The sequence below is a fragment of the Tachysurus fulvidraco genome, chromosome 24, assembly GCF_022655615.1.
Source record: "Tachysurus fulvidraco isolate hzauxx_2018 chromosome 24, HZAU_PFXX_2.0, whole genome shotgun sequence".
Taxonomy (NCBI): Eukaryota; Metazoa; Chordata; class Actinopteri; order Siluriformes; family Bagridae; genus Tachysurus; species Tachysurus fulvidraco.
The window spans coordinates 17,267,885-17,287,827 of record NC_062541.1 but is presented as its reverse complement, the minus strand read 5'-3'; the positions used below and the strand labels follow the sequence as shown (position 1 = coordinate 17,287,827).

At 37.5% G+C, this 19,943-nt stretch overlaps 3 protein-coding genes and 1 long non-coding RNA gene across 9 annotated transcripts; 2 read left to right on the top strand and 2 right to left on the bottom strand.

Moving 5' to 3' along the window:
- Window positions 1-138: 138 nt before the first annotated feature.
- hbaa2 (hemoglobin, alpha adult 2) lies at window positions 139-1,598 on the bottom strand. Of its 2 annotated transcripts, none has more exons than XM_047807719.1 (3): window positions 762-1,598; window positions 432-617; window positions 139-352 (listed from the first exon to the last, which is right to left on the bottom strand). In XM_047807719.1, the coding sequence occupies exons 1-3, from the start codon at window positions 849-851 to the stop codon at window positions 224-226; spliced, it is 405 nt and encodes a 134-aa protein (XP_047663675.1). In that variant the 5' UTR covers window positions 852-1,598; the 3' UTR covers window positions 139-223. The 2 variants fall into 2 exon arrangements, with proteins under 2 accessions (XP_047663675.1, XP_027023973.1); XM_027168172.2 differs by having other exon boundaries at window positions 432-639; window positions 757-1,347.
- A 175-nt stretch (window positions 1,599-1,773) lies between these two features.
- On the top strand, window positions 1,774-2,897 carry hbba2 (hemoglobin, beta adult 2). The gene is made up of 3 exons (XM_027168171.2): window positions 1,774-2,202; window positions 2,345-2,567; window positions 2,654-2,897. Exons 1-3 carry the CDS (start codon window positions 2,111-2,113, stop codon window positions 2,780-2,782), a joined length of 444 nt encoding a protein of 147 aa, XP_027023972.1. The 5' UTR covers window positions 1,774-2,110; the 3' UTR covers window positions 2,783-2,897.
- Window positions 2,898-5,036: 2,139 nt separating this feature from the next.
- nprl3 (NPR3-like, GATOR1 complex subunit) lies at window positions 5,037-19,905 on the top strand. Of its 5 annotated transcripts, none has more exons than XM_047807714.1 (14): window positions 5,037-5,328; window positions 6,361-6,430; window positions 10,435-10,473; window positions 11,163-11,295; window positions 12,172-12,246; window positions 13,759-13,912; window positions 14,346-14,424; window positions 14,517-14,654; window positions 15,449-15,605; window positions 15,891-15,997; window positions 16,095-16,224; window positions 17,862-18,051; window positions 18,150-18,339; window positions 19,539-19,905. In XM_047807714.1, the coding sequence occupies exons 1-14, from the start codon at window positions 5,073-5,075 to the stop codon at window positions 19,702-19,704; spliced, it is 1,884 nt and encodes a 627-aa protein (XP_047663670.1). In that variant the 5' UTR covers window positions 5,037-5,072; the 3' UTR covers window positions 19,705-19,905. The 5 variants fall into 5 exon arrangements, with proteins under 5 accessions (XP_047663670.1, XP_027023960.2, XP_047663671.1 ...); XM_027168159.2 differs by having other exon boundaries at window positions 14,343-14,424; XM_047807715.1 differs by lacking the exon at window positions 10,435-10,473 and having other exon boundaries at window positions 14,343-14,424.
- On the bottom strand, window positions 15,486-16,444 carry LOC113656769. The gene is made up of 3 exons (XR_003443995.2): window positions 16,175-16,444; window positions 15,824-15,949; window positions 15,486-15,623 (listed from the first exon to the last, which is right to left on the bottom strand). It is a non-coding gene; the product is annotated as an uncharacterized LOC113656769 (long non-coding RNA).
- Window positions 19,906-19,943: the final 38 nt, after the last annotated feature.

The window sequence follows — 19,943 nt, the reverse complement described above, 5'->3', positions numbered from 1 at the left end:
TGGAATTTGCACTGGAATTATCTGAATATCAGTTAACTGTGCAAGCCATCTAATCTACATTAAGATATTGTCTATTTCTTATACATTCATTTAATCCCTGATAAAATCGCCAACACAATATTCACACGGTCATGTCACTTAGATTTAAAGAAACAAATTGTTTTATTTTTGTGGAGCATGCATGATGACATTCTTTATATTCGTATGATCATTTGTAGAATGTTCATCTGTATTTCTCAGCAAGTGCTGCAGACACAGCGGCGAGAAACTTGTCCATGGCAATGTGAACCTCTGGAGTGAAATCAGCCGGAAAATTGATGGCTAAACTCACGAGGATGTTGTGAGATAAAATCTGCGGGAAAAGATAACGAATCAAAGTGCATTAGTAACTTCTCGGATTTGTAGCATGGCGGCATTTGACCACAGCTTACCTTGAAATTTCCTGGTTCCACGCGCAACTTGAAAGCGTGCAGATCACTTAGGGCACTTAGGCCACCGCCTAGATCATCGATTCTATCCACAGCGTCGCTCAGTGCCCCTATCACGGTTTTACCATGTTTCTTTACTGACTCAGAGCCAGGAGAAAGGTCAGGCCAATGGGCAAAATAAACTTTGGTCTGAGGGTACACAAGTAGCATTCTGTGTTGAGGGGAAAAAGTCGGTGTGCACACATGTAGTGTTTTGCGTAGTTTTATATATTCTATATTTTTTGGCCATTGGTTTTATTACATAAGACATTATATTTTGCCGCCTTACCTCACCAGAGCGTCGTGGCCAATAGCGTCAGCCTTTCCGGAGACTTTACCCCAGAAAGCCTTGACCAGGGTTTTATCTATATCTGTTAGACTCATTTTGTCTTTTTAATTCGGGTAGAAAAAAATAAAATGCGTTTTGGAGTGGGCTAAATATTTTATAGTGCCTAGACATGCCACACCCCACAATGTGGCCAAGCCCACATCCAACAACAAAGTGAAGCTAAAGACCTTTTAAGCTTTTAAGTTGGATATTCGACAGATATTCAACGAAATGTAAATAAATTAGAATTAAATGATACAAAACCAAGAAGTGTTTTTTTCTGGTTTCCATTACACGTGACTAAACTAAGCAGAATTGTATTACTACAAGACATATATGACACACCTCTTTAAATTTATATTGCAATATTGTGGGAATTGTTTTTTTTTTGTTTGTTTGTTTGTTTCGTTTTTCATGGGAATTGTTTTTCTTCTTCAACACCTTCTATACCGTGTGACCCAGTGACTACAACAGAAATTTACTACAACAGAATAAAACACACCTATTTTGATTGCATTTAAGGTCAATTAACGCAAATTCTATTACAAATATTAAACAATATTGCCGTATATATCAGCAGTGGATTGCAGAAATTATTCAAATTGTGCTTCATTTTTATCACAATGAGTGTATGACTCCAGATAGTTACTATTTATGATTTAAGACATGACATTATCCGTTTGGTTTTCGTATTCTTTTATGAGATTCTACTGAGGTCGCTAAATTGTGGTGCTTATGAAGAATATATAAAGAGTATGTTTGTTTGAATGCGCCTGATAACTTGGGTCATGTGAGGATAAAACCCCTGAACCAAACGATAACAAAAATATACCCCACTGGCATATAGCAGATAATTTCACCCAATTAAAATTTGATGGGTGTAACAGACCAGAGGAATTCGATAATGAAGAAACGAGTATAATCTAAAACTGGGGTCGCTGATAAAATACAGCCACATTAATATTAAGACTCACCGGACAATATGATAAAATGTGGTATCCGTATATTACTATGTTTTAGTGTAATACGATTATTGTAACTTGCTTTGGATAAACAGAACAAGAAATGGATATTAGTAATTTTAAAGCCTATTAAATATCAGTATATAAACACGATGTTACCAAGAAATTAAACACTATGATCATTTTGCTTAATGTTAATAATTTAATAACTCTGATGACACCTTAACTGCATTACAAGTCGAAAACCATTAAATCGGTTGTGAAAAACCTCCCTCTTGTTAGGGGGCGGAGGTGAGGGAGAATTAAAACTCAGTTGGCGCAGTCAATGCTGACAGAAGCGGTCATTAGCAGTCATGGTCCGTTGGTCACAATCTGAACGGAGTGTCATTGCAGATCTCTGGAGCAAAATCAATGTCGAAGAGATCGGGCCTCAGTCCCTGGCAAGGTAAAGTTCTCTACGAAGTATCAATAAGATGATAAACCTACAGTCTACTGGTGAAAATAGCCAGAACCTATTGTAAGGTTCAAATATAATTTTATAGAAATAATAAATGATTCCAATTTTCTGCGTTTCTGATTTTGGCCAGAGTGCTGATTGTCTACCCATGGACTCAGCGCTATTTCGGCAAATTTGGAAATTTGAACAGTGTAGCTGCCATCCTGGGAAACCCTTTGGTCAGTGCCCATGGCATAGTAGTACTGAACTCTTTGGACCTGGCAGTGAAGAACTTGGACAGCATTAAGACGACCTACTCGAATCTGAGCGAGCTCCACTGTGAGATTCTCAATGTAGACCCCGATAATTTCAGGGTACGTCATCTCTTCCCTTTAGAAAGCAAAGTAGCTATTAGCCTTTATCATAATCTGCTTCTTTATAACCTGACATTTTCCCGCAGCTTTTTGCCGACTGCCTGACCATCGTGGTAGCCACCAAATTTGGAGCCGACTTCAGCCCTGAAATTCAAGCAACATGGCAGAAGTTTCTGGCTGTCGTCGTCGCCGCTCTGAGCAGCCGCTACTTTTAAACTTTCCATCAAGTCTGCTCTGATTTTATGTGTTGACATAACTGCATTAAACTAAACAAGTTTCATAAGTCAATTTAATAAGAATAACTAATAAAATTGTCGGTTTTATTATTCATCATTTTTCCTTCTTTACTTGATGTTATTGAATGTGGACGAGTTTGATAAAATTCTGCATCATATAGTATCAGTATTTTTTAATAATAATACTATGATTCGCTTTACATTCAAATATTTCATGCTACAATTATTTATGTCATGTAATTAATCAGAATTCAGGTGTTAAAGGTGTCTTCAGAGGGTTCAGCATAGATTTTCAGTTTATTTGAAATAACAGTCAATGTTGGAAAAGCTCTGCAACCCCTCTTTTTGCAGCCCCATGACGAGGCGTCCCTTTAGCAAAATTATTAGAATAAATGGATCCTAAGAGAGTGCAGAACAGGGGTACTACCATCCCATTAGTTTTTATTATTATCTATTTATAACACAAATCAGATTTGGACTGATGCAAAAACACATTTGCCTTCAACAGAAATTATCTCCTTAAGTGGTCTTTGATCACACACAAACATGTTGTCCATGGCCAAAACTTTTGGTCAAGTTTCAGGTATGGTTAATGGTATTGTTTTTTCTGTGTGCCTCACACACACACACACACACACACACACACACACACACACACACACACACACACACACACACACACACACACACACACACACACACACACACACACACACACACACACACACACACCTTCTGTACTGAATATAGTTAAACAAAAAAATAGCTACTTAACACTTAAACAGAATATTGTCGACTCTCTGGACTTGCAGTTGACTCAACTGCCTGTTAATATTTCTAAAATGATTCTAAAATTCACTAATATTGTCTACTATAGCATACGTCAACTTATAGTCTTGTCATGATCAAAAGCTGCTTAAGAAATCAGAACCTATAAATATTGTAATAATGGTTCCCATGAGACATAATGCAGATTCACATCTGCACAGTTTATTGACAAAATGAGAGTCAAGAAAATACAAACAAAACACACACACATTGCAAACAGTATCTCAAACATGACTATAATGACTAGCCCAAAGGCAGAGCTGGGTGAAAATCCCAAACATGATCAATAATCACTTGACCTGGCATTGGTGTAAAGGTCTATCTGTGCTCCGTTACCAAGGGCTGAAACCTGGGTAACGGACTGTACTTTGGGATGTAGATGCCACTATTCTGGATGTATGTGCTGCCTTTACCGCTGCACTATTGTGATTTTGTGATACATTAGTTTTGGCCACTTGACTAGCTGCTATACAATGCAGAGACCATCTTCCTTGTGATTGCTGAATATGACCATGATGAGAGTAGCTTGGACCAGAACCAGTAAAAGAATCTGAGGGCTAGTAAGAATGTAGCTAGGGTTGGATGAATTGTGCACTCCATCTATGTACTACAGAGCTTTTCTCCCAGTCCAACAAGAGACTGAGCACTATAATGGGTATGAGGAGGGTGAACACTGCCTGCATGGCCTGCTTCTTTGCCAGCCATGAACTAGTCCAGAAATAGCAGAATCTTTATGCTTCTGGCCAACATGCAAATTCGCACCCTGTATTAATCTCATAACTACAAGTTAAATGGAGATTGAAGGGCTTTAAATTGTAATGCCTGTTCTTGGATGAGAAACCTCAAAAACACCTGTGTTCTGGAATTAACTGTTGTGAAGGGATTTTAAGAACTCTTTAATGACTCTTTAATATAAAATAAAAATGGCATTTATTTCTCCAATCAGGCAGGATGATTTGGCATGCTCAGCTGAGTCAGAGAAGAACACATAGGAGACCCCAGTGCCTGGACCTTGTGAATGGTGTGATCCATCATATGGACAGGGTCTAAAGTACTAGGGCTGATAAACAGGAGGATTTTTTCACTCCAGAAGGAGCCCTGATAGCCACCATGACTCCACTGTAGGTGTTTTCTGCCTTTACTGATGCTAAAGACACATAATTAGGAGTTAATATAAACACTAGCCATAAATAACTAATAAGAATAATTATGGCTAGTGTTTATCTGTCTCTTCAAATCCTAAGGGGACACAAAAAACATTAACGATATAATGTTGCGATCATTTTTCAGGCTTATTTGTCAGTGGTTTAAACATAAGAAACAGCACCGATTATTTTGTTCAGTCATTAACAAGACCAATTTATGTCGGAACGAAAGCGGAACCTTCAAACGAAAGCGGATGTTGAAACACGGACTGATTTAAGGGTCGGGCGTTTTGTTTATGAGACACTCATTTGACAGCCGTTATTTATGTGTTGTTTTTCTTTGGCACCTCTTAAAAGACAGAATGTATAAACAATCCCCGCTGGATTTAGATAACAAACCAACACACAAACTAGCAGACACGACCTTTCAGAAGAATGGGGAGAAAAACAGTCCTATAAGTGTAATTCTGGTCAGTTCAGGAAGCCGCGGAAACAAGTTGCTCTTCAGATATCCGTTTGTGAGGGCGTGTGAAAACAAGTCCTCAACTGCCAGTAAGTGTCCTGAGAAATCTATCATTTTTGGGTTTTGTGCTGTGCTTTAAAAGCAGTTTGTCCTATAGGTTCCGCATCTAATGTAAACGTGTGTGTTTTCTTCTGGCACTGGGGGCTCATAGACCAGTGAACACCACATGACGTCACCACTTAAATACTCATGATCACTTGAATATCAGACTGTTACACGATGAAGGTAGAGATTCATCCGATCAAACAGATCTGATCAGTGATTGGCTGTTAGATAATAGTGATTGGGTGAGGAGAATAATGATGAGCAGTGATTGGGTGAGGGGAATAATGGTGAGCAGTGAGCTGTTGACGGGAATAGTGGTGATCAGTGATTGGTTGAGGGGAATAATGGTGATCAGTGATTGGTTGATGGGAATAATGGTGATCAGTGATTGGTTGATGGGAATAATGGTGATCAGTGATTGGTTGATGGGAATAATGGGGATCAGTGATTGGTTTATGGGAATACTGCAGATCAGTGATTGGTTGATGGGAATAATGGGGATCAGTGATTGGTTGATGGGAATAATAGTGAGAAATTCAACATAAGTCTAAGGTCTTACACACTGGTAGTGAATCAGCTAGACCTGCTCTCTCCACTCACATAACCTAAAGAGCAGCATTGTACATATATACACACATATTGTACTGACTATATGTATGAGTATACGACACATTTTCACATGTCAACTCATTGTCTATATCTTTATCTGTATAATTGTTCTGCAATTTTTGGAGTTTGCTCAGAAAGTTGTGTTGTGGTGATGTGACAATAAAAGTGACTTGACTTGAATGCAGGATAGTTGCTTAGTCTGCTCAGAAGTCATTGGATATGTTGCTGGACTTTTTTATTTTTACTTTTTCAGATTTCTAAATCTAGACCATCCAGCTGCCACTGCTGGGTCCATGAGCAAAACGTTTACTGCTTTATGACTCCTGTGTTTCTTTCCTTAATTGTAAGTCACTACAGATAAAAGTGTTGTGTCAAATGTCTAAGATCAGTTTCTTGTTTATTTAAAGCAAAACAGAGAAGTCTCTATGCGCTGAGGACCACAAGTGATGTCAATGAGGACCAAGATGGAGATTCACGGTACTGTCCTTTCTGACTCTCATGTTGATGCCTTTGAAATTCTGTATAAGATGAAGTTTGAATTTCATCACCAACATTTTCTATCAACAATGCAAGGGAATAGAACACAATATGACTGATCTCTGATATCCCCATGACGTCATGTATACACATCAGGTGGACAGGTTTAAATGGGCTCATGGATTTATGCTGAAAGTAACGTAATATGTTTCAGTCATCAGTTCGCAGGAGTTAGAGCACTCGTGTCAGGATTTTTCAGGTGTGCTTTCAGGGAGCTTGCATTTATACCACATGTAATAAATATCCTGCACCATCATCTTCAACTTCATAACCTTCCTCTATCGAAATTTTTACTGTTTCCCAAACATGACTCACAATGATATATCTTTTTTGCTAATGTAAATTTTTAGATAAGAAATCAGTTTGTAGTTTGGATAAGCGGTAGAAAATGAATGAATGAATGAATGAATGAATGAATGAATGAATGAATGAATGAATGAATGAATGAAATCAGTGTGTATGGTGGAGGAATTTCTGTATTCACTTATATTTCTGCAGCAGAGAAATACTTTATTACTGAAAAAACAATGGAAAACCTCTCTCTCTCTCTCTCTCTCTCTGTCTCTGTCTCTCTGTCTCTCTCTGTCTTTCTCTCTCTGTTATAAATTATTATAAACACCAGAGTGTTAACACTGGGAGTTTTATTATAAATGATTATAACACTGAGAGTGTGATTATAAATGATTATAAACACTGAGAGTGTTATTATAAATGATTATAAACACCAGAGAGTGTTAACACTGAGTGTTGTTATAATTGATTATAAACATTGTGAGTGTTAACACTGAGAGTGTTATTATAAATGATTATAGACACCAGAGAGTGTGATTTTAAATGATTATAAACACTGTGAGTGTTAAAACTGAGTGTTATTATAAATGATTATAAACACTGAGTGTTATTATAAATGATTATAAACACTGAGTGTTATTATAAATGATTATAAACACTGTGAGTGTTAAAACTGAGTGTTGTTATAAATGATTATAAACACCAGAATGTTATTATAAATGATTATAAACACTGAGTGTTATTATAAATGATTATAAACACTGAGAGTGTTATTATAAATGATTATAAAAACCAGAGTGTTATTATAAATGATTATAAACACCAGAGTGTTATTATAAATGATTATAAACACCAGAGTGTTATTATAAATGATTATAAACACCAGTGTTATTATAAATGATTATAAACACCAGAGTGTTATTATAAATTATTATAAATGCCAGAGTGTTATTATAAATGATTATAAACACTGTGAGTGTTGTTATAAAAGATTATAAACACTGAGAGTGTTGTTATAAATGATTATAAACACTGAGTGTTAACACTGAGAGTGTTATTATAAATGATTATAAACACAGAGTGTGATTATAAATGATTATAAACACTGAGAGTGTGATTATAAATGATTATAAACACAGAGTGTGATTATAAATGATTATAAACACTGAGAGTGTGATTATAAATGATTATAAACACTGAGTGTTAACACAGAGTGTTATTATAAATGATTATAAACACTGTGAGTGTTATTATAAATGATTATAAACACTGAGAGTGTGATTATAAATGCTTATAAACACTGAGAGTGTGATTATAAATGATTATAAACACAGAGAGTGTGATTATAAATGATTATAAACACAGAGAGTGTGATTATAAATGATTATAAACACTGAGAGTGTGATTATAAATGATTATAAACACTGAGAGTGTGATTATAAATGATTCTAAACACTGAGAGTGTGATTATAAATGATTGTAAACACAGAGTGTTATTATAAATGATTATAAACACTGAGTGTTAACAGTGAGTGTTATTATAAATGATTATAAACACAGTGTGATTATAAATGATTATAAACACAGAGAGTGTGATTATAAATGATTATAAACACTGAGAGTGTGATTATAAATGATTATAAACAGTGTTTATAATCATTTATAATAACACTCACAGTGTTTATAAATGATTATAAACACTGTGAGTGTTATTATAAATGATTAGAAACACTGTGAGTGTTATTATAAATGATTATAAACACTGTGAGTGTTATTATAAATGATTCTAAACACAGAGTGTTATTATAAATGATTATAAACACTGAGTGTTATTATAAATGATTATAAACACTGAGTGTTAACACTGGGTGTTATTATAAATGATTATAAACACTGTGTGTTAACACTGAGTGTTATTATAAATGATTATAAACACTGAGAGTGTTATTATAAATGATTATAAACACTGTGAGTGTTAACACTGAGTGTTATTATAAATGGTTATAAACATTGAGAGTGTTATTATAAATGATTATAAACACTGAGAGTGTTATTATAAATGATTATAAACACTGTGAGTGTTATTATAAATGATTATAAACACTGTGAGTGTTATTATAAATGATTATAAACACTGTGAGTGTTATTATAAATGATTATAAACACTGTGAGTGTGATTATAAATTATTATAAACACTGTGAGTGTTAACACTGAGAGTGTGATTATAAATGATTATAAACACTGTGAGTGTGATTATAAATGATTATAAACACTGAGAGTGTTAACACTGAGTGTTATTATAAATGATTATAAACACTGAGTGTTAACACTGAGTGTTATAAATACTTTCCTTTCTACAGTCATATACAGTCAGTTGGAGTTGTGTAACCAGGAGCTCCTGAGAAACTCATAAATTAGCTCATCATCTGAGTTCATTATAGATTCAACACCAACTCCAATGTACAATGTTATTGTGTGTTGATTAACAGGTTGTTTTCCTCAGAGTCCTCATGGACTCGGCAAAATCTCCTCTTGTCTGAAATCTTCATGAAGTGGAAAATAACTGAAGCTGGAACAATCTCTATATGCCTCGGGATGGAGAGAAAATATATATATAATGTATATAATATTAGCAAGCACTAGATGATCAATTTGTAATACCTTCACTGACCAGCTACATACTTCACTTCAGTGTTGTTCACTGGGGACGAGGATTAATATCTTAATTATAAAAGTATTTGTGTGTTTTCAGTCTCAGGTGTCTTCAGGTTCATCAGTGGCCTGTGTGTTCACAGGTACCTGAGAGTGTCTTTACTTCTTAGATCTGAAGTAAGCACTGGTTTGGTTTTTCCTCTCGTCTTCTCCAGATGTGAGAGCTGAGAAGTTTTTTTAATCACGTCATTGTTTTTGATAACATTAAAATCAAGAAGTGTTTGAATATCCTTTCCTGTTTAAAAACTGGAACTAATATTTATTTATTGTTAAAGAACCGCTTCATTAACTTCATTAACAGCTCGTCGTTTTTTTTTCTAGCATTTATAAAAGCAGTCAGCGCTGTTTACACCGCAGCCATATCACGTCTGGTTTATCTGGATGTTTATTACTCATCAGAAAACTGAGCTGAGTCACGTTTTCTAAAAAGAAAAAAAGAAAAAGAAAACGTTTCATTTTCTGAAATTGAGCCAAATAAATTTAATGGACAAATAAGATTGGTTGTGCAGGGCGAAATTTCCCAAATAGTTCAGTCGAACATAAATAAAACAATAAATAAAAATAAATTATATATTGTATTAATTATGTTAGACATAATGAAATAAATACTTTAACAATATTTTTTTTTAAGCTCTCGGTGCTAGCTAGGTTCTTGTTGGCATTGAAATAAAATGACTGTTTTTTTCCCTTTAAACATTCAGTAGCCCTAAATTAGCATATGGATTAGATTAGATTAGATTAGATTAGATTAGATTAGATTAGATTAGATTAGATTAGTAGGTGATTGTCATAGGGACATGTAGAGTTTAAGTTTCCTGAGAAAGTCATCACTGCTTGAGGAATTTATTTATAACCTGCTGATTTGGTGAAACTGTCACTTGTTTGCTGCAATTTTCTTTTGTTCCTGTATTTCTTTTTTATGGCCGTATTCCCATTTCAGAGAACAAACTCCATTAACTGATGAACAGTTGGTAGCAGGGTAAGATGAAATCATTTGAACCCACATTTTCCTTTTCTCCTCTAGAACACTCACGTACCTTTTCCTTTCTGTCGCCATTTTTCCTTTAAGCTGCAGTTCAGCGTGTCTCGGTGTCCTGGAGCGCAGTCGGATCACGGTGTATAATTCTGGTCGATCTTATTAATCACTTTACATTTTACAGTCAATTAAACCTTGAATTTTCAGAGCTTGATTTAATGGCAGTAAAATGCATTGAAATAATTTGCCTTAAATCAGTTTTGGTTCATGTAATTGAAATATTTGAACTGTAAATGTAATAATTTCACTTCTAATTGAGGGTAAAGATCTTTGTAGGGTTTTTTTTTCAGCACTGGGCCTTTCTGGGGGTCGAATCACCTCTTTAATAAATGTCTTTAACGAGCAGATCAAGCCCACGCAGATGAATCATATCATCATCAGGGTTTCCTCTCTTGTTCTGAAAGCACTTATTCACATGTTATGTTTAATTAGTTTTATCTGAATATCCTTCCTCTATATTTTCCCCTGTAAGACGTTTAACTGCTAAACAGTTTGTACAAATAAATCACTTTATATTAATTATGTTAAATAATAATTCCTTTTTTATTTTTAAGATTCACTTCTGCTTTATTTTCAGTTCAGTAATGCTGATTGTTCATTTATTTTATTCTGCCTTTTGTTCCTCCTTCAAGTTTCTCTGATATCATTCTCGCGACCATCTTGGCCACCAAGTCCGACATGTGCGGCAAAAAATTTGAACTGAAGATCGATAATGTTCGATTTGTTGGACATCCGACTCTCCTGCAGTCACCACACACCATCCAGGTTAGACACTGAAATGAAATCAACCAGGATCACCATATCAGCTTAACCTTTAGTCCTGAGGTTTGGGCCATGGGGCAGACAGCAGACCAGCCGAAAAGACTGAAGCTTTTTGGTGTTAAAGCGCCACCAACTGGACGAGATGTTTCCTGTTAATTCTGTATAATCTCTACAGAGCAGAATAGAGTATAGTGACATGACATACGGCTAAGTACGCACACACAGCAGTGAACACACACCCGGAGCAGTGGGCAGCCATTTATGCTGCGGCGCCCGGGGAGCATTTGGGGGGGATTCGGTGCCTTACTTAGTGGCACCTCAGTTGTGGCCGGCCCAAGACTCGAACCCACAACCTTCGAGTTACGAGTCGGACTCTCTAACCATTAGGCCATGAATATAACCTGTTATAATGATCACTCCGCTTATGTAACCTGTTTTTATTCAAATTATATATGTTATATATATTATATATTTTTCAGAAACATCTTTTCTACCATCCTTAAAGACGTAAACATTTATTAGCTGTATTGTTTTGACCCTAATTCATCCACAGGTTAAAACTTATAGGAGATTTTATTTCTCTGCAACATTTCACATCTTACTGTCATTGTAAATGAGACTGAAATGCAGAGAACTTGGATATTTGTCATTATGACAGTATATTATTTGAAACAGGAGACCAGGTGGATGTTTTGTAAGCCACTAGTTAAAGTTTGAGGACAGATGCGCTAGATTCAGCGGTATCATTAATATACTTAGATCAGGAGATTTGTTTTTGGAAAAGGTTTTATTCATGTTGTCCTGAAGGCTTAATCATTTTAACATTTCTATGATTTGATATCTATTGAAAAATGAAAAAAATGTTTTTTTTTCTTTTAGGTTTCCAAAACAGACCCTTCACCAAAAAGAGAAATGCCAACCATGATCTTGTTTAGCGTTGTCTTTGCATTAAGGGTAAGAAATGCTGACTCGTGATGAGCTGCTTCTTCTTCTTTCTTTTTTTTTTTAATCCTCCACTAGAAGATAAAGTGAATCAGCTGTTTGTTTTTTTAATGAAGCTGATGCAGGAGTTTGCTTTGCCAGTAAGGGAGTGGGCTCTGATAAGCCCCTGGTGACAGACTATCAGAGCTACAGACAGGCTTGGTCACTGTGCCCTGCCCTCACACAGCCCCTCAGCATGACACAGTGCTTAGTCAGCTCTCACCACACACCAGTGCTCATATCTGACACCGTCATGTCCACCTCGCCTCTCTCGAACCTCACTCGAACGTCAGCCGTGACTCAGCAAAAACACCTGCGTCTGCTTAAGTGTGTTTCTGGGTTTAATAAAAACACGGTACATTTGAACAAATTTTGGATGATTGTGTAACGTAATCCTTTATATCAAGGAAGGTCATTTTGTTTTCACCCATACACTCTTAGTTTAAAAAAACTACATTTTACTCCCCGATAGAAGGAATCTATTTGTACATCATTGTACGTTTTTTTCCACCTCAGATCTCATGATACACCGGCGCATATGGATTAAAGCTCTACTTATTCTTGTATACAGTATTTAATACATCGCCGTCACCGTGTACAAAAAATCCATTAATGATTTGGGTTTTTAGATCACAGACGTGTTCACAGTCTTCCGTGAAGGCGCTTTACGCTGCTGATGTTTATACTTATTTATAAAGCAGTTCATAATTCTATAGAGCTGTACAGCTTTAGTCACTAATGCTATTAAATATCACTATAACGTATAAATCTAGGGTGTAATTTAGTTAAGCTGCTAAATACTCTACATGGAACAAAATAAAAAACTATTAGATTGGATACAAAGGTTTACACAGCCCTGTTAAAACCGCAGGCTTTTGTAATGTAGAGGGGGAAAAACAATTGGAAACATTTTATTGAAATTAGGAAGAAAAAAACATTTTTTACTTTTAAAATCCTTTAAAATTTAAAACCCGGTTTTGTAATCGTGCACAACTTTTTATCATTGCAGATGTGCCTGTGTTCAGAGGGAACCAGTCCAATTCAGTCTACTGTTCAGTAGTAATTATCATTAAGTAGCTGAACGTTACCAAACAGCATTAAAACCAGTTTAATTTGCTGTGGACCAAAATCAACCTCTGTGTCCACAAACACTGTCCGTATATAGGGCTTTGGTATCAGTCAGCACGGATTCAGTCATGTGGGTCTCCTAGCCTCACTTGTTGTCTGTGTGGGCAGGACATACTCTCTCACTTGTTAATCACAGCTACACTAACCAGTTGTAGGTGTCTATGAGCTCATGTAACACTTTCCTCAGAGTTTTGTACCTTCTATCAGTTATTGTTTACTTTAATGATAGTTCTGGAGGTCAGTATATAACCTGTATAACTATAACAGGGTTGTTTCTTGAGTTTGGTGTCTAACTCTTTTCTCTTAATTTCTCTCACACTTGCCCTGCCGTATCTGTCTCTCTGCTGCCCCCTGCAGGCCAACGCAGACCCCTCGGTGATCAGCTGCATGCACAACCTGTCGAGGCGCGTTGCCATCGCCCTGCAGCATGAGGAGCGACGCTGCCAGTACCTCACCAGAGAAGCCAAACTTATGCTGGCTGTGCAGGATGAGCTCACCACCATGACCGAGAGTGAGGGTCTTCCCTTTTCCATTCCTTTACCATCCTGTTATTATTAGTCATTGTTAGTGTGGTACATTATGACATTAGCATTTGCAGTGTTTTCTGGTGATTGCGAGTTTGCATCCAGATGATTAACATGATGGTTGTGCTATCTGAGTGGGAGGGGCATACTTTCTCTCCTGTCAATCAGTGCAACACTAGGCAATGATACACATCTGTGAGCTCATGGTGTTAACACCACCTTTGATGCAGAATGTGCTGTAGATTAAACTTGCTGCTCTGGACAGCTTCATGTGTCTCAGAGGAAGAACATGATAGTTTTCACACTCCTGGATTGATAGTCTTCATATGATACAGAGACTTCACTGGTGGGTCAGACTTCCAGTTGGTGGGTGGCCAAAGACTCAATTATACATCTGATCCTTTCTTTCGATTACAGCAGATGGCACTGTACAGTCTCCATTTCGACACATTCTACCAAAGTGTAAACTGGCACGAGACCTAAAGGACGTCTTTGACAGGTAGGCATGGATCCACTAACCAGCCCACAGTGCATACATACCTTTTACACCACAAAGATATTTGAGAAAGTTTCTTGTGTGCTTCACCACAGCCTCTGCACGACCGGAGTGGTGCGACTTCACATCAACAACTGGCTGGAGGTCAGCTTCTGTCTGCCCCACAAGATCCATCGTGTTGGAGGGAACCACATTCCACCAGACGCCTTGGAGCGCAGTCTTAAGGCCATTCGGTAAGACCAAATATTTAATGTAGATAGTGTGTTGAATGCGGGGTACAATACACCCCCTGGTGGTCAGAACCTGTCTTACACTCTGACTGTTTTGCCTCGGTTCAGTATTTAGACCATTATTTATTACTCCATATAGTTGTAATATTTATTTAATATTTTGTTACATACCCCAGACACACACACACACGTGTATGTATACATACAGTCATGTGAAACAATCAGGACGCCCCATTAAATATGTACTTTGTTAAGAAATGTCAACATTTCAGTTTCTGATTTTTTTTTTTTATTTGTACCTGTTTCTCATGCAGGTGTTTATGTACCCGGTCCTGTGCCCCTGTGTGTGTGTTTGTTTAGAAGGTGTAGGAGTGTAAGAGGTTTACTTGCAGGCTGGAACTGGAGAAATTATTAGCAACTTGAACGACACTGGAGAAAACGGGAAAATCTGAATTTAAAATGAAAAAATATCAATTAAAAATAAGGTTTCTCTTTAAAGTGCACACAAAGTATTTATATTTCATTTCAACACAAGAAACAGATTGTTGACTTGTGTGTACGTGAAGTCGGGTATAATATAGAATTGATCCTGTTGGAAGAGAACGTTAACGATGACAAATTTGCATCCAAATGAACAGAGAGATGGTTGTGGTAGAAAGCGGAAATAAAAATCCAGTTGTACTTTAAAGGAAACTTTCAGAAACGTTTGACATTTTATATACTGACAGTATTTATTACAGTTATGAACACTGTAGTGAGCGTATTTATTACAGACTATATGTATATTTTCCCTGTAGCCCGTATCATGCGCTGCTGCTGCTGGACAGTGAGAAAGCTCTGTTGGATCAACTCCCACTCGACTGCTCTCCTGCTCTCTTACGACTCATCAAGATCTGTTCGGCCATGAAGAACCTACAGCAGCTGGCACAAGACGCTGACCTGGCGCTCCTGCAGGTGAAAAATCACCTCATACTGTAATAATAATTACAATATTATTATTATTATTATTATTATTATTATTATTATTATTATTATTATTATTATTATTATTATTGTTAATAATAATAATAATAATGTACTTAAAAACAACAACAATGATAATAATAATAATAATAATAATAATAATACTGTACTTAAAAACAATAATAATGATAAGCAGTGATTTTGCTTACTGGATTATTTTTATCTCAGTCCAAGTTTTTATGTTGGTATAATGTTGGCTCTCTGCTGCCTCCGCAGGTCTTCCAGATAGCTGCACAGTTGGTGTACTGGGGTAAAGCAATCATTGTGTACCCGCTCTGTGAAAACAACGTGTACATGCTGTCACCTCATGCCAACATATTTCTGTGAGTGGGATCTGCATCAGCCTTTTTCTTTTCTCCTCTAATTCTCCCCAGAAGAAAAGGATTTGTGTATGTGGTGAAGTTTCGCATCTCGTTCTAGTTACTCTCCGCTGGCAAAGCAGTTTTCACACCAGTTTCCTGGCTATGACCTGCCATCCATGTTAGCCAAGTTCTCCTTACCTGTATCTCTATCTGAGTTCAGGAACCCACTGGAGGCGTCTGTACATGAGGTCAGTACTGTAGGAGATGACACTCGACTGTCCAGCCTGAGACAGCTTACACGTGTATCCTGTGTATGTTTAAACATTATAATCAAATCAAAGGTACTTTATAAACAGTGTGTCACATCACAACCAGTCAGTGTTGTATAAAGTAGTAGAAAGCAATACTCGAGTAAAAGTACAAGTATCGCACTAGAAAAAGACTTTGGTAGAAGTGAAAGTCACCTTTTAGAATATTACTCAAGTAAAAGTCTTAAAGTATCTGATATTTACTGTACTTAAGTATCGAAAGTCATTTTCTGATATTTAATGTACTTAAGTATTTGAAGTAAAAAGTAAAATTTCAGAGATTTTCGGTCGGCATAAGATCAGGGGCAGTTCTAGGGTTTCATCTTTAGGGGTTTTATCCCTCAGTGAGAATTTAAAACAAGAAGAGTTTTATATTATATATTATATGACTACATAGTAAGACAAAAGTTATGGTGTTATTAAATGGCAAAAGTGGACATCAAAATGTTATACATGATGTAATGATGCCAGTCTTGAATCAAATCAGTTCATGTGTGTGTGTATTCTCTACAAACAGTGTGTCCAATGTATGCAGTCATTAATAAACAAATATTCACAAAGACCAAATCAATAAATGTTATTTTTATTTAGTATTGAATGGATTGTTTGCATTAATATTTTGTTTGTGCTACAACTCTGGTAATAAGAATAGAGAAATTTCACTGCTTTTGGTTGCCGTATTTGCGGCTTTCAGCCGAATAAACGCCTCCAGCTCTGACTGCGTGTGCACGCTGCGCGTACCTGAGCTTCTCAGTAGCGCGCGCGGACGTGCGTAATGCAATCTAGGAGCAGTGATTCGCCAAAGCTCCCTTATTACAGTCACACACATTTCTTCTGATTTTATTTTGTAGTAACGAGTAACGAAGATGCTTAGTGGAAATATAACGGAGTAAAAGTATACATTTTATCTCGGAAATGTAGTGGAGTAAAAGTGAAAGTTGACATAAATTTAAATAACGAAGTAAAGTACAGATACGTGACATTTCACAGTAACGAAGATACGTGACATTTCACAGTAACGAAGTATTTTTACTCCGTTACATTACAACACTGCAACCAGGATTTAAGAACGTCCTACATGTATAAAATGGCATCTGTAGGAAGCTGTGGTCGTATGTTACTGTGACGGGTGAAAAATGAGGATGTGAGAGGCTTTTGTTTTTTTTTCAGCACTTCCTATATCCACTCAAAGTAAAACAGCAAACACTGCACACATGTTTCTGCTGTGCTGCAGCTCAACAGGTTCCCCTTCACCGCAAGAGGCATTTAAATAGACCAACACTAATCACACACAGATGTGTGCTCACTCATGCTGTGACTCACTCCTCCTCCTCCTCCCAGACTCCACCCTCCATTCACTGTGCCATTCGATGCCACCACACATTCTTACTGGCATCCTGGAAGTTGTAAAGATTTCCGGGTCAAGGACCTTTATCTTGTTATTTTGTTATCCAAACATGCTGAGCGGAAATGACAGATCACGTTGTTTTAGGAGCAGAGATGTTTATCCTTTATTAGTTTATCCTTTTTAACTTTTGTGTTGAGGTGTGTGTGTGTGTGTGTGTGTCTCGGCACAGGCACAGTTGATCCAGATGGTGGTGTGGATGCTGCAGAGGCGACTGCTGATTCAGCTTCACACGTACGCATGCCTGCTTGTGCCACCTAGTGAGGAACAGCCATGCTCGACGGAGGACGAGGTGCCGACGGTGAGCCGCCTGGCCGGGCGCAGCCTCAGCACGCCCACCACCCTCAGCTTCGGCTCACCAAGTAACATCCCGCTCTTCCTTTAGACCGGTGTAGTCAGTGTAACTCCGTCTCCATCTCGAGAAGCCTTCTCAATCCCGTTCCTCCTTCTCTGTATCTAGCCAGCAGTGATGACATGACGTTGACAAGCCCCAGCATGGACAACTCCAGCGCTGAACTGCTCCCAGGAGGAGACTCTCCCCTGAATAGAGTGACAGAAACTATGTTGGCCAGTCTGACTGAGCACGAGCGCCAAGCCATCCTCAGCGTGCCCGCTGCACAGAATCCTGATGACCTGCGCATGTTTGCCCGGTAACATCAACATTGTTATAACGAGACATTTAATACATACAGACATACTGTATATTTAACTAATTTAACAAGATTTGTCTTGTGTAATAAGTTCAAGGTTGAAATCTTTATGAAGGCTTTGCTGAGCTACTAGAAAGACCAGAATATTGTTCACTACTGTTCAAAAGTTTAGAATCACTTTTCGAAAATTACCAAAATTATTCATGGTTTCTGCTGGAAATAACAATTTATTGCTTCTCAAAGATTCAGTTTTGCAGCAGTTTCTAGCGCTCAGTCTGGTGAAGACATCTGCGTCAGTTTCACACCATACATCCTGAAGTTGGTGTGAAGTTTCACACCATACTTCCTTGATTTATTTCTTTTTTGACCCCCAGTCAAGCTGCTCCCCCGACAGCTCAGTATTGTAAGAGAATCTGGTTGAGATCCGGCGGTGGTGCCGGCCAGTCCATTACAGTGATACCGCTCTGCTGGACTGTATCATGTGGAGCACTATTTTGTCCTGTGAAACTGGTTCAGTTCAAGCTTTGATGCTGTTGCAAAAAGTAGTTCTAACTTTTCTTGTATAAATGTCCCACTTGAGCAGCACCAAAGCACCTTGACTCATTTATTCCACCATTGCTGATGGCATCGAGTTTAAATCTCTCGGTCCATGGTGCTGTTTGTGGTCTGCCTTCGTTCAGTGTCGGTTATTTTGCCTATTTCAGTTTTTTGGTTTTCTCTCTTGTCTTTAATGCACAGTGAGACTGGTGAATCGTAGGTAGTCTTCAATACAGCTGTAGGCTGAGAACCTGTTAGGGGTGTGTTTACTTACGATGTATTTATCCTCCCACTTATTCGATGACGGTTTTAAACACCACAATACAAGAGAGATCTAATGATGAATTTCACATGAAAGCCTTTTAGCTAACAGGATGTGCCACTGGAGCACAGGATGGTCACTGAAGACCTTTTATTAAGCAGCTGCTCACAGCTGGAACAGTTATTTACAACACTAACCATGTCACAAATATAAAGGTCATTTTCTTTCAATTTCTGAGTGATTCCAAATGATTCTTCTAAGCTTATTTACATGTACTTCTCCCCCAAAGGTCAAACTGCCACCTAAAGCTTTTACACTACGTCTCCTGTGAGCTCTTATCATTTGTTTGCTTTTTCCAGCCCAAATTCAAACGTTTTTTGATGATGAATATTTCCCACAGATTGCTCCATTATTTTAGAGGACATCACCACCTGGAGGAGATCATGTACAACGAGAACATGCGGCGCTCGCAGCTAAAGACTCTCTTCGACAAGTTCCGCAGTGTTTTAGTGGTAACCAACCACGAGGATCCCATCATCTCGCTGTTCCAGACACCTCCCGAGTAGCACACACGCCTTCTCCACCCTCCACCTTCACACACCAAACCTTACACTGAAATACTATTTATTGAGGACATACAGTGCCCGTTGGCTGTACTACTGATCACTGAAGTGCTTTAAATGAGACAACGGTTTATTGTTTGTGTCTGAATGTATTGAGCTGCACTGAACGAGCATTAAACTGTCCTGTAATGGGATAAAGGAGGATCCCTGATGTGATGGCTCATAAATAAGATTAACACACA